Source organism: Procambarus clarkii, chromosome 19 (genome assembly GCF_040958095.1).
Source record: "Procambarus clarkii isolate CNS0578487 chromosome 19, FALCON_Pclarkii_2.0, whole genome shotgun sequence".
Lineage (NCBI taxonomy): Eukaryota > Metazoa > Arthropoda > Malacostraca > Decapoda > Cambaridae > Procambarus > Procambarus clarkii.
The window spans coordinates 8,066,533-8,082,086 of record NC_091168.1 but is presented as its reverse complement, the minus strand read 5'-3'; the positions used below and the strand labels follow the sequence as shown (position 1 = coordinate 8,082,086).

Here is a 15,554-nt window from a genome sequence, read left to right as displayed (position 1 = left end):
TATATATATATATATATATATATATATATATATATATATATATATTGTGACGATAATCTCTTTCAAGAGAGATTGAGCCTGCTCTTCCCTACATAATTCACGTCATTCAAGTACAAGATATTATATTGAAGATACGTCCACCAGTATCGCCAAACGTTTTGCCCAGGAAGCAAAGCGTACCTTGCACCACCAGACACACTGGCTCCCGCCCTCCATCAACGAGCAAACTATCCATCCTCCGCCTGCTTGCTCCTGATTGGCTGGTGTGTCACCGCACCTGCACTCACGCCACTACCTGAGTCGACGTCTGGGCCAGCACACGCCGTACTCCTCAGTATATCTCTGTGCTCTTTGGAGTTGACATCTCTCGCTGGTAGACAAAGCTCTCGCTGTCGTGTACTAAGGGAGGTGGCAGCTGAAGCCAGTATTCTCAGCACCTGATTAATATTACTATTATTCTGCACTTCATTTTATTTCAGAGTAAATTTTACATGCATTAATTATTCATGTTGTTTTGTTTGTTGACTTGTTTTGAATTTTATGTAAGCCAAGGGATTGTCTTTATTCATATCTTGTTTTCTAGAGTAATTAAAATTTCATTGTTTATACTTTGTGTTTTGTGTGTCTTCCCATTACCTTACCACAGACAAACAGGCAAGCTGTTTTTTTTCTGTAAATGTGAAGAGGCATTGCCCCCTGCTATTGAAAACAGCCAAACATCAACACTCCAACACTTTACCGTCACAATATATATATATATATATATATATATATATATATATATATATATATATATATATATATATATATATATATATATATATATATATATATATATGTGTGTATGTGTGTGTGTGTGTGTGTGAGAAAGCTGCATGAATGCACAAGCCATAGATCACTAAGAACTCTTTGACCCGGTCATGATTCAAACCTCTGCCGTCCAGTATCACCCCTAAATGTACACAGTACCGTGATCACAGCACCAATGATCGTCTGTCAGTAGTAGGGATGACGGCGTAAAGACGATATTTTGTCGCGGGGAAATATCGTGTTTATGGCAGAGGGTTTTCAGGTAAATTTAGAAATATCGTGTTTAAGGTGTCAGGGGTTTCAGGTTAATTTGGGCAGTTACTGATTTGGAATTAAGGAATTCTTATGAGAATAATAATTTCTGAGATTTTAGAAGTTTGTTAAGAGTTCTTATGGGAGAAAATAAGTAAGAAAATTTTATAGAAAAATTTAGAAATATCGTGTTTGTGTCACAGGGGTTCCAGGTAAACTCTTTGGACAAACTGTGTCTGATTTCAAAATCGCACATTTTTTCAAAGACCATTTTTAGAGAATATGTTAATAGAAGTTTGTTAAGGATTTCTTATGAGAAAAATAATTTCCGAGATCCAAGAAGTTTGTTAAGAGTTCTTATGGGAAAAGTAATTTCCGAGATCTTAGAAGTTTGTTAAGAGTTTTTATGAGAAAAATAATTTCTGAGATCTTAGAAGTTTGTTAAGAGTTCTTATGAGAAAATAATTTCATAGAAGTTTGTTATAAAAGTCAGGGTAAAGTTAGCTTTCGTATTACTGAGAATAAGGAAAACGGACATCTTAACAGTAAGTTTTAGTTTTTATATGCTTTTACAGCTGTTTCTCCTGTAAAGACAGAAAATTAGTCAGAGACCAGTTTAAAGCTCAAATTTCATCAAAGGCCAGTAAAGACCAAAAATTCGTCAAGAGTCCAGTTTTATCCTGAAAAATTAACAGGAGTCCAGTTGTTGACCTAAATTATTCAGAGTCCACTTTGTGAGCAAAATTCGTCAGAGTCCATTTTCAGACAGAAATTCATCAGAGCCCAGTTTTTACCGAAATTGAACAGAGTCCAGTTGTAGTCAGAAATTCAGAGTCCAGTTTAAGCTCAAATTTCATCTGAGTCCAGCTATAGACAGAAATTATTCAGAGTCAAATTTATGCCCAAAAATATTCAGATTCCAGTTTGAACCCGAAAATATTCAGAGTCCAGTAATGACCGAAAATTATGCAGAGTCCATAGAAGACCAAATTTTAACGGAGTCCCTTAAAGACCGAAAAGTAGTCAGAGTCCACTTGGAGACCAAAATATTTCAGTTTTACTCACACCTGTGTTCTTAAAGAGTTCTTATTTAGGAAATTCAAATATTGTCAGAATCCAGTAATGATCGAAAATTAGGCAGAGTCCAGTTTAAGGCCAGAAATATTCAGAGACCAATTTTCATCAGAGACCGTTTCCAGACCAAAATTTGTTAAGAGTCCACATTTATAAGAGTAGTCTCAATATTAATCTATCAATTTTCCTGAAATTTTAAACAGTCATATATCAGATGTAGTAAATCAAACCGAGACAGTAAGCGAGCTCTAGCTTCTGTTCCTGCCTTAACCCACTCTCATAACATTTTTACTAACAGTCCAATCCCCCTTAAATTTTTAACAGTTTTATTTCAGATGTAGTAAATAAGATCCGAATAATTACCGAGTTCTAGCTCCTGTCCTCAGCCTTCGTTCCCTCCCGCATCTTCGTTAATACCTAATTAATTTCCCTGAAACTTATACCCTCTGTATTTTATACACAGTAAATAAGATCAAGTTAGTCACTGAGCTCCAGCTCTTGTCCTCAGCCTTAGTTTATCCCCTTACCTTCTTTAATAACAGCCTAATTTTCCTAAAAATAATACCCGCTATATTTCAAACATAGTACAATACGACAATTTAGTTACCGAGCTCCAGCTCTCGTCCCCCACCTTAATTCCCTCTCGTATCTTCGTTATTATTCCACTAATTTTCCTGAAATTTAAACCCATCATACTTCTAACTAAGTAAATAAAGAAAAATAGTGTTACCGAACTCTAGCTATTGTCCTCTGTCCATGTTCACTCCTGTAAATTCACTACTAGCAGTCCAAATCCCCAGAGATTTAAACACTCAACTACATTTTCAGATCCCCTTGCAAATAAATCAAACAGAAATTACCGAGTTCCAACTCATGTTCTTCACTTAGTTCAATGTTCATCAAAATTATTTCAGATCAATTCCCTCGCCAGTCTATCAGAAGTAAACATTATGGCCTTTAATACCCTTTTTGTACTCAGCTATGTAATATTCACACGGTCATATAACACCTTACCTTCAATACCTTTTGTTTAGCCAAGTAAGCAATAATCACACGGTCAAAAATCTCACCTTACCCTTTCCCTCCCTTACCTTCTCATCCCCAACTTATCCAAACCTTCAATAATCGTACTGTATTTCCATATTTTCTCTATATTCACTGTGTTCTTCGTATTCTCATCCATGTTTTCCATGTTCACTCCATGTTCTTCAAATGTTCACAGCCCATTCAGTTCATATTTTCACAAGTATCTCCATTTTTTCTGTGATCTTTCTCTTAGTCTCATGATGTTCTCTACAAATTCTAGTCATATTTACTATGTTTTCATGTTCATCGCATGTTCTCTTTACAACTTTTATATTCAATATTCATGCTTCTTCCATATTTTTTGTGTTTTTTGTCAATATTCATGTTCCTCTACAAGTTCATGTTCCTTACAAGATCACTTCGTTTATCACCTTCACTTACGTGTTTTCTACATTCTTTGTCATACTCTCTTTGTTCTTCAAAAGTTCATTGTTCTTTCTTTGTATTCCCTATTCTCCTTATCATGTTTTCAAGTTCTCTTTAAGTTCTTATTTCCCTTATGTTCACTGTGTTCATCAGCTTTTCTTATATGTTTTCTGTGTTCCCCATATGTTCACTATGTTCTTCGCATTCTTTTACATGTTCTTTGTCATGTTCTCAATATGTTCAACACATTCTCTTACATGATCTTTTAAATAAAATATTCCATTGTTTCTTCTGTTCAGTAGCTAGTTCTTTGCCAAGTATTATCAACAGCAATACAGTTCCCTCAACAAATTTAGTCACGCAGTTTTATTCGCAAACCTACATCAAAGTAATTCTCGTAGTCAACCTAATATTTCTTACCAACACTGTTCATAACTAACTTTATCCATAATCTATCAACTGAAAAATAGACTTGTTCATCATTTCTTAACAGCCATTATGTTTCGTCATGTAAGAAAAAATTGCCAACGATATCTTTCATCGCTGTTCTTAACTGACATTATACTTTGTGGAGCACAAAAAATAGTCTCCGTCATCATATTTTCTTGTCTTTTCTCAACTAAAAAATAGTCAAATGGAACATCGTTCTACACTTTTGTAACTAACAGTATACTTCAATGAGTAAGAAAAAAGTCAAAGGTACTCTTCGAGACGCCAAAGACACTCTCAGAGACACCAAAGCTAATCTTCGAGAAATCAAAGACACACAAAAAGTTATTCTCAGAGCTATGAAAAGTTAATCTCAGGCATCTTCATCCGTAAAAGGTATTCTCAGACACATCAAAGTTATTCTCAGAGACATCCGGATCTTCAAATATTATTCTCAGAGCTACCAAAAGTTATTCTCAAACATAATGGCTGTTAAGAAATGATGAACAAGACCATTTTTCAGTTGATAGATGATGGATAAAGTTAGTTATGAACAGTGTTGGTAAGAAATATTAGGTTGATTACGAGAATTACTTTGATGAAGGTTTCCAAATAAAACTGGGTGAATAAATTTCCTGGGGGAACTGTATTGCTGTTGATAATATTTGACAAAAAAATAGTTACTGAACAAAAGAAACAATGGAACATTTTATTTAAAAGATCATGTAAGATCATGTATTTAAAAGATCATGTAAGATTCATCATGTATGTGCGTTGAACATATTATGAACATGACAAAGAACACGTAAGAGAATGCAAAGAACATAGTGAACATATGGGGAACACAGAAAACATGTAAGAAAAGCTGATGAACACAGTGAACATAAGGGGAATAAGAACTTAAAGAGAACATGAAAACATGATAAGGAGAATAGGGAATACAAAGAAAGAACAATGAACTTGTGAAGAACATAGAGAATATGACAAAGAATGTAGAAAACACGTAAGTGAAGGTGATAAACGAAGTGATCTTGTAAGGAACATGAACTTGTAGAGGAACATGAATATTGACAAAAAACACAAAAAATATGGAAGAAGCATGAATATTGAATATAAAAGTTGTAAAGAGAACATGCGATGAACATGAAAAAATAGAAAATATGACTAGAATTTGTAGAGAACATCATGAGACTAAGAGAAAGATCGCAGAAAAAATGGAGATACTTGTGAAAATATGAACTGAATGGGCTGTGAACATTTGAAGAACATGGAGTGAACACGGAAAATATGGATGAGAATACTAAGAACACAGTGAATATAGAGAAAATATGGAAATACAGTACGATTATTGAAGGTTTGGATAAGTTGGGGATGAGAAGGAAAGGGTAAGGTGAGATTTTTGACCGTGTGATTTTTGCTTACTTGGGTAAACAAATGGTATTGAAGGTAAGGTGTTATATGACCGTGTGAATATTACATAGCTGAGTAAAAAAAGGGTATTAAAGGTCATAATGTTTACTTCTGATAGACTGGAGAGGGACTTTATCTGAAATAATTTTGATGAACATTGAACTAAGTGAAGAACATGAGTTGGAACTCGGTAATTTTCGTTTGATTTATTTGCAGGGGGATCTGAAAATGTAGTTGGGTATTTAAATCTCTAGGGATTCGGACTGCTAATATTGAATTTACAGGAGTGAACTTGGACAGAGGACAAGAGCTAGAGTTCGGTAACACTATTTTTCTTTATTTACTTAGTTAGAAGTACTATGATGTAGAACTCGGTAATTGTTCGGATCTTATTTACAACGTCTGAAATAAGACTGTTAAAAGTTTAAGGGGGATTGGACTGTTAGTAAAGATGTTATGAGAGTGGGATAAGGCAGGAACAGGAGCTGGAGCTCGCTTACTGTCTCGGTTTGATTTACTGCGTCTGAAATATGACTTTAAATTTCAGGAAAATTGATAGGTTAATATTGAGACTACTCTTATAAATGTGGACTCTAACAAATTTTGGTCTGGAAATGGTCTCCGATAAAAATTGGTCTCTGAATATTTCTGGTCTTAAACTGGACTCTGCCTAATTTTCGGTCATTACTGGACTCTGACAATATTTGAATTTCCTAAATACGAACTCTTTAAGAATGCAGGTGTGAGTAAAACTGATAATATTTTGGTCTCCAAGTGGACTCTGACTATTTTTCGGTCTTTAAGGGACTCTGTTAAAATTTGGTCTTCTATGGACTCTGCATAATTTTCGGTCATTACTGGACTCTGAATATTTTCGGGTTCAAACTGGAATCTGAATATTTTTGGGCATAAATTTGACTCTGAATAATTTCTGTCTATAACTGGACTCTGATGAAATTTGAGCTTAAACTGGACTCTGATGAATTTCTGACTACAATTGGACTCTGTTCAATTTCGGTAAAAACTGGGCTCTGATGAATTTCTGTCTAAAAATGGACTATATATGTATAAAAATATATATATACATATATATATATATATATATATATATATATATATATATATATATATATATAAATATATATATATATATATATATATATATATATATAAATATATAAACTGGGCTCTGATGAATTTCTGTCTAAAAATGGACTATATATGTATAAAAATATATATATACATATATATATATATATATATATATATATATATATATATATATAAATATATATATATATATATATAAAATATATAAATAAATATAAATTTATAAATATATATAAATATATAAATATATATAAATATATATATGTCGTACCTAGTAGCCAGAACGCTCTTCTCAGCCTACTATGCAAGGCCTGATTTGCCTAATAAGCCAAGTTTTCCTTAATTAATATATTTTCTCTAATTTTTTTCTTATGAAATGATAAAGCTACCCATTTCATTATGTATGAGGTAATTTTTTTTTATTGGAGTTAAAATTAACGTAGATATATGACCGAACCTAACCAACCCTACCTAACCTAACCTAACCTATCTTTATAGGTTAGGTTAGGTTAGGTAGCGGAAAAAGTTAGGTTAGGTTAGGTTAGGTAGGTTAGGTAGTCGAGAAACAATTAATTCATGAAAACTTGGCTTATTAGGCAAATCGGGCCTTGCATAGTAGGCTGAGAAGTGCGTTCTGGCTACTAGGTACGACATATATATATATATATATATATATATATATATATATAATATATATATATATATATATATATATATATATATATATATATATATATATATATATATATATATATATATATATATATATATATATATATATATATATATATATATTATTAAATATGACCGAAAAAGTAAGATTAATAATTCTAACACGAATTTTCTCAATCTTTCGTACATTTCGCTTCACTGCTGGAGGTAAATAAAAAATCAATTCTCCAAAATTCATTTTTATTTCTAGTCTGACGCGACACGAGCGCGTTTCGTAAAACTTATTACATTTTCAAAGACTTTAGTTCACAAATACACAACTGAATAGAACTTACGCATCTCCGATTTTATATCTACATTTGAGTGAGGTGGAAGGGGTGATGTGGCATTAACACAAGACAGAACAAAATGTGGTATTAATAGGGTATTAATTTCATCAACACAAGACAGAACAAGAGTATTAATAGGGTATTAATTTCATCAACACAAGACAGAACATGAAACAATGGATATTGAATAGAAGTGTTTGTAGAAAGCCTATTGGTCCATATTTCTTGATGCTTCTATATTGGAGCGGAGTCTTGAGGTGGGTAGAATATAGTTGTTCAATAATTGGCTGTTGATTGCTGGTGTTGACTTCTTGATGTGTAGTGCCTCGCAAACGTCAAGCCGCCTGCTATCGCTGTATCTATCGATGATTTCTGTGTTGTTTACTAGGATTTCTCTGGCGATGGTTTGGTTGTGGGAAGAGATTATATGTTCCTTAATGGAGCCCTGTTGCTTATGATACAGCGATAGCAGGCGGTTTGACGTTTGCGAGGCACTACACATCAAGAAGTCAACACCAGCAATCAACAGCCAATTATTGCACAACTATATTCTACCCACCTCAAGACTCCGCTCCAATATAGAAGCATCAAGAAATATGGACCAATAGGCTTTCTACAAACACTTCTATTCAATATCCATTGTTTCGTGTTCTGTCTTGTGTTGATGAAATTAACACCCTATTAATACTCTTGTTCTGTCTTGTGTTGATGAAATTAATACCCTATTAATACCACATTTTGTTCTGTCTTGTGTTAATGCCACATCACCCCTTCCACCTCACTCAAATGTAGATATAAAATCGGAGATGAGTAAGTTCTATTCAGTTGTGTATTTGTGAACTAAAGTCTTTGAAAATGTAATAAGTTTTACGAAACGCGCTCGTGTCGCGTCGGACTAGAAATAAAAATGAATTTTGGAGAATTGATTTTTGATTTACCTCCAGCAGTGAAGCGAAATGTGCGAAAGATTGAGAAAATTCGTGTTAGAATTATTAATCTTACTTTTTCGGTCATATTTAATAATATATGTCTACAGGAAAGACTGCTACCAAAATATACATATATATATATATATATATATATATATATATATATATATATATATATATATATATATATATATATATATATATATATATATATATATATATATATATATGTCGTACCTAGTAGCCAGAACGCACTTCTCAGCCTACTATGCAAGGCCCAATTTGCCTAATAAGCCAAGTTTTCATGAATTAATGTTTTTTCGACGACCTAACCTACCTAACCTAACCTAACCTACCTTTTTCGGTTACCTAACCCAACCTAACCAATAAAGATAGGTTAGGTTAGGTTAGGTAGGGTTGGTTAGGTTCGGTCATATATCTACGTTAATTTTAACTAAAATAAAATAAAATTGACCTCATACATAATGAAATGGGTAGCTTTATCATTTCATAAGAAAAAAATTAGAGAAAATATATCAATTTAGGAAAACTTGGCTTATTAGGCAAATCGGGCCTTGAATATTAGGCTGAGAAGTGCATTCTGGCTACTAGGTACGACATATATATATATATATATATATATATATATATATATATATATATATATATATATATATATATGTCGTACCTAGTAGCCAGAACTCACTTTTTGGCCTACTATGCAAGGCCCGATTTGCCTAATAAGCCGAGTTTTCATGAATTAATTGTTTTTCATCAACCTAACCTACCTAACCTAACCTAACCTAACTTTTTTGGCTACCTAACCTAACCTAACCTATAAAGATAGGTTAGGTTAGGTTAGGTAGGGTTGGTTAGGTTCGGTCATATATCTACGTTAATTTTAACTCCAATAAAAAAAATTGACCTCATACATAATGAAATGGGTAGCTTTATCATTTCATAAGAAAAAAATTAGAGAAAATATATTAATTCAGGAAAATTTGGCTTATTAGGCAAATCGGGCCTTGCATAGTAGGCCAAAAAGTGCGTTCTGGCTACTAGGTACGACATATATATATATATATATGTATATATATATATATATATATATATATATATATATATATATATATATATATATATATATATATATATATATATATATATATATATATATATATATATATATATATATATATGTCGTACCTAATAGCCAGAACGCACTTCTCAGCCTACTATTCAAGGCCTGATTTGCCTAATAAGCCAAGTTTTCACGAATTAATGTTTTTTCGTCTACCTAACCTACCTAACCTAACCTAACCTAGCTTTTTTTGGCTACCTAACCTAACCTTACCTATAAATATAGGTTAGGTTAGGTTAGGTAGGGTTGGTTAGGTTCGGTCATATATCTACGTTAATTTTAACTCCAATAAAAAAATATTGACCTCATACATAATGAAATGGGTAGCTTTATCATCTCATAAGAAAAAAAATTGAGAAAATATAATAATTCAGGAAAACTTGGCTTATTAGGCAAATCAGGCCTTGCATAGTAGGCCGAGAAGTGCGTTCTGGCTACTAGGTACGACATATATATATATATATATATATATATATATATATATATATATATATATATATATATATATATATATATATGTATGTCGTACCTAGTAGCCAGAACGCACTTCTCTGCCTACTATGCAAGGCCCGATTTGCCTAATAGGCTAAGTTTTCATGAATTAATGGTTTTTCAACTACCTAACCTACCTAACCTAACCTAACCTAACTTTTTCGGCTACCTAACCTAACCTAACCTATAAAGATAGGTTAGGTTTGGTAGGGTTGGTTAGGTTCGGTCATATATCTACATTAATTTTAACTCAAATAAAAAAAAATTGACCTCATACATAATGAAATGGGTAGCTTTAACATGTCATAAGAAAAAAAATAGAGAAAATATATTAATTCTGGAAAACTTGGCTTATTAGGCAAATCGGGCCTTGCATAGTAGGCCGAGAAGTGCGTTCTGGCTACTAGGTACGACATATATATATATATATATATATATATATATATATATATATATATATATATATATATATATATATATATATATATATATATATATATATATATATATATATATATATGTCGTACCTAGTAGCCAGAACGCACTTCTCAGCCTACTATGCAAGGCCAAATTTGCCTAATAAGCCAAGTTTTCATGAATTAATTGTTTTTCGACTACCTAACCCACCTAACCTAACCTAACCTAACTTTTTCGGCTACCTAACCTAACCTAACCTATAAAGATAGGTTAGGTTAGGTTAGGTAGAATTGGTTAGGTTTGGTCATATATCTACGTTAATTTTAACTCCAATAAAAATAAATTGACCTCATACATCATGAAATGGGTAGCTTTATCATTTCATAAGAAAAAAATTTGAGAAAATATATTAATTCAGGAAAACTTGGCTTATTAGGCAAATCGGGCCTTGCATAGTAGGCTGAAAAGTGCGTTCTGGCTACTAGGTACGACATATATATATATATATATATATATATATATATATGTATATGTCGTACCTAAAAGCCAGAACGCACTTCTCAGCCTACTATGCAAGGCCCGATTTGCCTAATAAGCCAAGTTTTCATGAATTAATATATTTTCTCTAATTTTTTGCTTACGAAATGATAAAGCTACCCATTCCATTATGTGTGAGGTCAATTTTTTTTATTGGAGGTAAAATTGACGTAGATATATGACCGAACCTAACCAACCCTACCTAACCTAACCTAACCTATCTTTATAGGTTAGGTTAGGTTAGGTAGCCGAAAAAGTTAGGTTTGGTTCGGTTAGGTAGGTTAGGTAGTCGAAAAACAATTAATTCATGAACAAACTTGGCTTATTAGGCAAATTGGGCCTTGCATAGTAGGCTGACAAGTGCGTTCTGGCTACTAGGTACGACATATATATATATAGTAGCCAGAACGCACTTCTCAGCCTACTATGCAAGGCCCGATTTGCCTATTAAGCCAAGTTTTCCTGAATTAATATATTTTCTCTAATTTTTTTCTTATGAAATGATAAAGCTACTCATTTCATTATGTATGAGGTCAATTTTATTTTATTGGAGTTAAAATTAACGTAGATATATGACCGAACCTAACCAACCCTACCTAACCTAACCTAATCTATCTTTATAGGTTAGGTTATGTTAGGTAGCCGAAAAAGTTAGGTTAGGTTAGGTTAGGTAGGTTAGGTAGTCGAAAAACAATTAATTCATGAAAACTTGGCTTATTAGGCAAATCGGGCCTTGCATAGTAGGCCTAGAAGTGCATTCTGGCTACTAGGTACGACATATATATATATATATATATATATATATATATATATATATATATATATATATATATATATATATATATATATATATATATATATATATATATATATATATATTGTGACGGTAATCTCTTTCAATAGAGATTGAGCCTGCTCTTCCCTACATAATTACGTCAAAATACAAGATACTATATACAAGATACGTTCACCAAGTATCGCCAATCGTTTTGCCCAGAGAGCAAATCGTACCCAGCACACCTGGCCACCGCCGTAACCAGCTAACTGCTCATCCTTTGCCTGCCTGGTGCTGATTGGCTGGTGTCTCGTCGCCCCTGCCCTCCGCCACTACCACAAGTCGACGTCTGGGCTGCAATGCGCCAGTCTCGTCAGAATATCTCAGTGCTCCATGCAGTTGACATCTCTCACTGGTAGACTAAACCTTGGCTTACGTGTACTAAGGGAGGTGGCAGCTCGAAGCCAGTATTCCAGCAATCATATTTTATTTTGCTATCACTGTATCTTATTTGTCTTAGCGTAACTTTTCATTTGCCAGTGATTATTCATGTTATTTTGTTTGTTGACTTGTCCTGCATATTTTATGAGATTGCCTTTATTCATGTCTTGTTTTCTAAAGTAATTAAAATTTCATTGTTTATATACTTGTGTTTTGTGTGTCTTCCCATTACCTTACCACAGACGAAAGGACCAACTTTTCTCTTTTTTTTTTTTTGTTTATGTGATGAGGTCCTGCCCCTAGCTTTTGAAACAGCCGAACACCAACGCTTTACCGTCACAATATATATATATATATTTATATATATATATATATATATATATATATATATATATATATATATATATATATATATATAATATATATATATATATATATATATATATATATATATATATATATATATATATATATATATAATATATATATATATATATAATGGTTCGCATATTTACAAAAGTACTTTCTAAAGAGGAGGGTGTGTTGCTGGAGTTCGGATGCTAAGTTACACTTGTTTGAGCGAGGATGGATGCTTGTTTTGTTAGTTTATAGTTCTTTTAGAATTATTTTTATTTCCATGTCTTTTACCATCCAAAATTATTGAGGTTGCGTAATTTCATATTTCTCTTTTATGTTTATCAGCTTTAGTTAGTTTTTCGGTTATATTTTTAACTATTGATTTGAACGAAGTTGTTTCCCATATGGAACTTTTTAAATTAAGCAATACTAAATGTTTGCATGGTAGCAACAGCTATCGAGTTTTGTATCAACCGTTCTTGGATATATTGACAACAAATATTGGGCCACATCTGCATCGGACACCTTAATAGAAACAGCCAAGGAGCTCAATGACCTCGATCTATATGTCCATTAATTTATACAATAATATGAGATGTTTAATAGTGGAATCATTAACTGAAATAACGTCTTTAACATCATGATTTTGTTTAAATTATATATTTGCAATATTCACTATATTTAGAGCCAAGTATGCAGGTTTAGAAAGAACTGTGAGATTTCCCTTGGTGATTTGTTATAAAGTGAGCCGGCTGTCTTGCTTCATCTGGTCATGGTGCCTTTTGCAGGATTTAGTTTTGTTTTTATATATAGAATATCGGGATTTTGAGTTCAAAATAGTATGGGAACTCAAACATGGAAGTTTTAGTAGGATAAAACCTACCAATCACAACCTAAAATACTGTCACAGTTAAAATATCTATAATAATTTTTTTTATCTGCCATCGCAATATTAGAGTCTAAACGAAATAGAGCAGTTCATGAATTACCAAAAGGAGAGCGTTCACTAATACATTACAATAATCTACGGATGCTGAAAAGGTCAATTATCCAAGAATGGTTAAAATTCCTTACTAAGAATTACCGGAACCTATTAAAAGATTTAAAAGAAAACTCCTGTGTTATGAATTGAGAAGTAAGAAAAATTAAATTCTGGTTGCATGAGTGGGAATAAATCTGAACATTGTGTATGCAGAAAGCCAGAATTACATTCGAGTGAAGAATTTTCAACCATCCTGTGGTGATTGTCTTTGGATCTTTTGTGTTTTAATTAAATGATCGAGAAAATTTTCTTCAGAATTTCTCATAAATGACTGTAAAACACGACTCATCTGCCTTAAAAAGGAGATTTTACTAAGTTTACATGGATTTTTTTTCTTAATATGTGAGTTATTAAGGAGCTGAAAGAGGTTGCTATTGATATGAACGAATACGAATCATATTCATCAACTATTAATTATATTTATTTCAGAATCGTTGAGAATGTACCCTTCTGCAACTTTTATAGAACGGCAGTGCACCAAAACCTACAAGTATGTGTTACTTTAGTTATAATATAATATAAATACACAAAAAAATTAATATGAAATTAAATTCATTCTTTCATTACTTTTAGACCCAGAAAAGTATTATGTCAGAGCCTATAAACTTTTGTGATAATTCTTTTTGCTGTTTGATTCTAAACATATTAATATGTGACCTTCCATTGCTTCTTAAATTTGCTCCACAAATTACAAAGTTTTTAAATCATTATTGAGCTAAAAATAAATTGAAGACTTTAGTACGATATTATATGATTCCTCGTAGACATACAGAAGTAAACCTACAAAAATAGTAGCAAATATTCTCATATCATACAAGGCCCTTGCAGCATGGCAAAATAAATCATATATATATATATATATATATATATATGTCGTACCTAGTAGCCAGAACGCACTTCTGAGCCTACTATGCAAGGCCCGATTTGCCTAGTATGCCCAGTTTTCATGAATTAATTGTTTTTCGACTACCTAACCTACCTAACCTAACCTAACCTAACTTTTTAAGCTACCTAACCTAACCTAACCTATAAAGATAGGTTAGGTTTGGTTAGGTAGGGTTGGTTAGGTTCGGTCATATATCTACGTTAATTTTAACTCCAATAAAAATTTTTTTACCTCATACATAATGAAATGGGTAGCTTTATCATTTCATAAGAAAAAATTTAGAGAAAAAATATTAATTCAGGAAAACTTGGCTTATTAGGCAAATCGGGCCTTGCATAGTAGGCTCAGAAGTGCGTTCTGGCTATTAGGTACGACATATATATATATATATATATATATATATATATATATATATATATATATATATAACTGAAAACTCACACCCCAGAAGTGACTCGAACCCATACTCCCACAACTGGTATGTACAGGGACGCCTTAATCCGCTTGACCATCACGACCGGACATAAGGAAGTGATAGCCGAGGCTATATGAACCACTTCCCCGCCGGCACTCGGATGGTAATCTTGGGCATAGCATTTTATCAAATCACCTCATTCTTTGGGGCACACGTGAGGAACACAAATGCAAACAAGCCTGAATGGTCCCCAGGACTATATACAACTGAAAACTCACACCCCAGAAGTGACTCGAACCCATACTCCCACAACTGGTATGTACAGGGACGCCTTAATCCGCTTGACCATCACGACCGGACATAAGGAAGTGATAGCCGAGGCTATATGAACCACTTCCCCGCCGGCACTCGGATGGTAATCTTGGGCATAGCATTTTATCAAATCACCTCATTCTTTGGGGCACACGTGAGGAACACAAATGCAAACAAGCCTGAATGGTCCCCAGGACTATATACAACTGAAAACTCACACCCCAGAAGTGACTCGAACCCATACTCCCACAACTGGTATGTACAGGGACGCC

General features: G+C 32.9%; 1 protein-coding gene across 1 annotated transcript in view; it reads left to right on the top strand.

The window, feature by feature from the left end:
- LOC138366193 (cytochrome P450 9e2-like) overlaps positions 1-15,554 on the top strand; it is an 83,980-nt gene that overhangs the window by 54,329 nt on the left and 14,097 nt on the right. Inside the window, exon 5 of the mRNA XM_069326919.1 lies at positions 14,099-14,159. Coding sequence (XP_069183020.1) covers positions 14,099-14,159 — 61 coding nt within the window. The remainder of the gene's footprint in view (positions 1-14,098; positions 14,160-15,554) is intronic.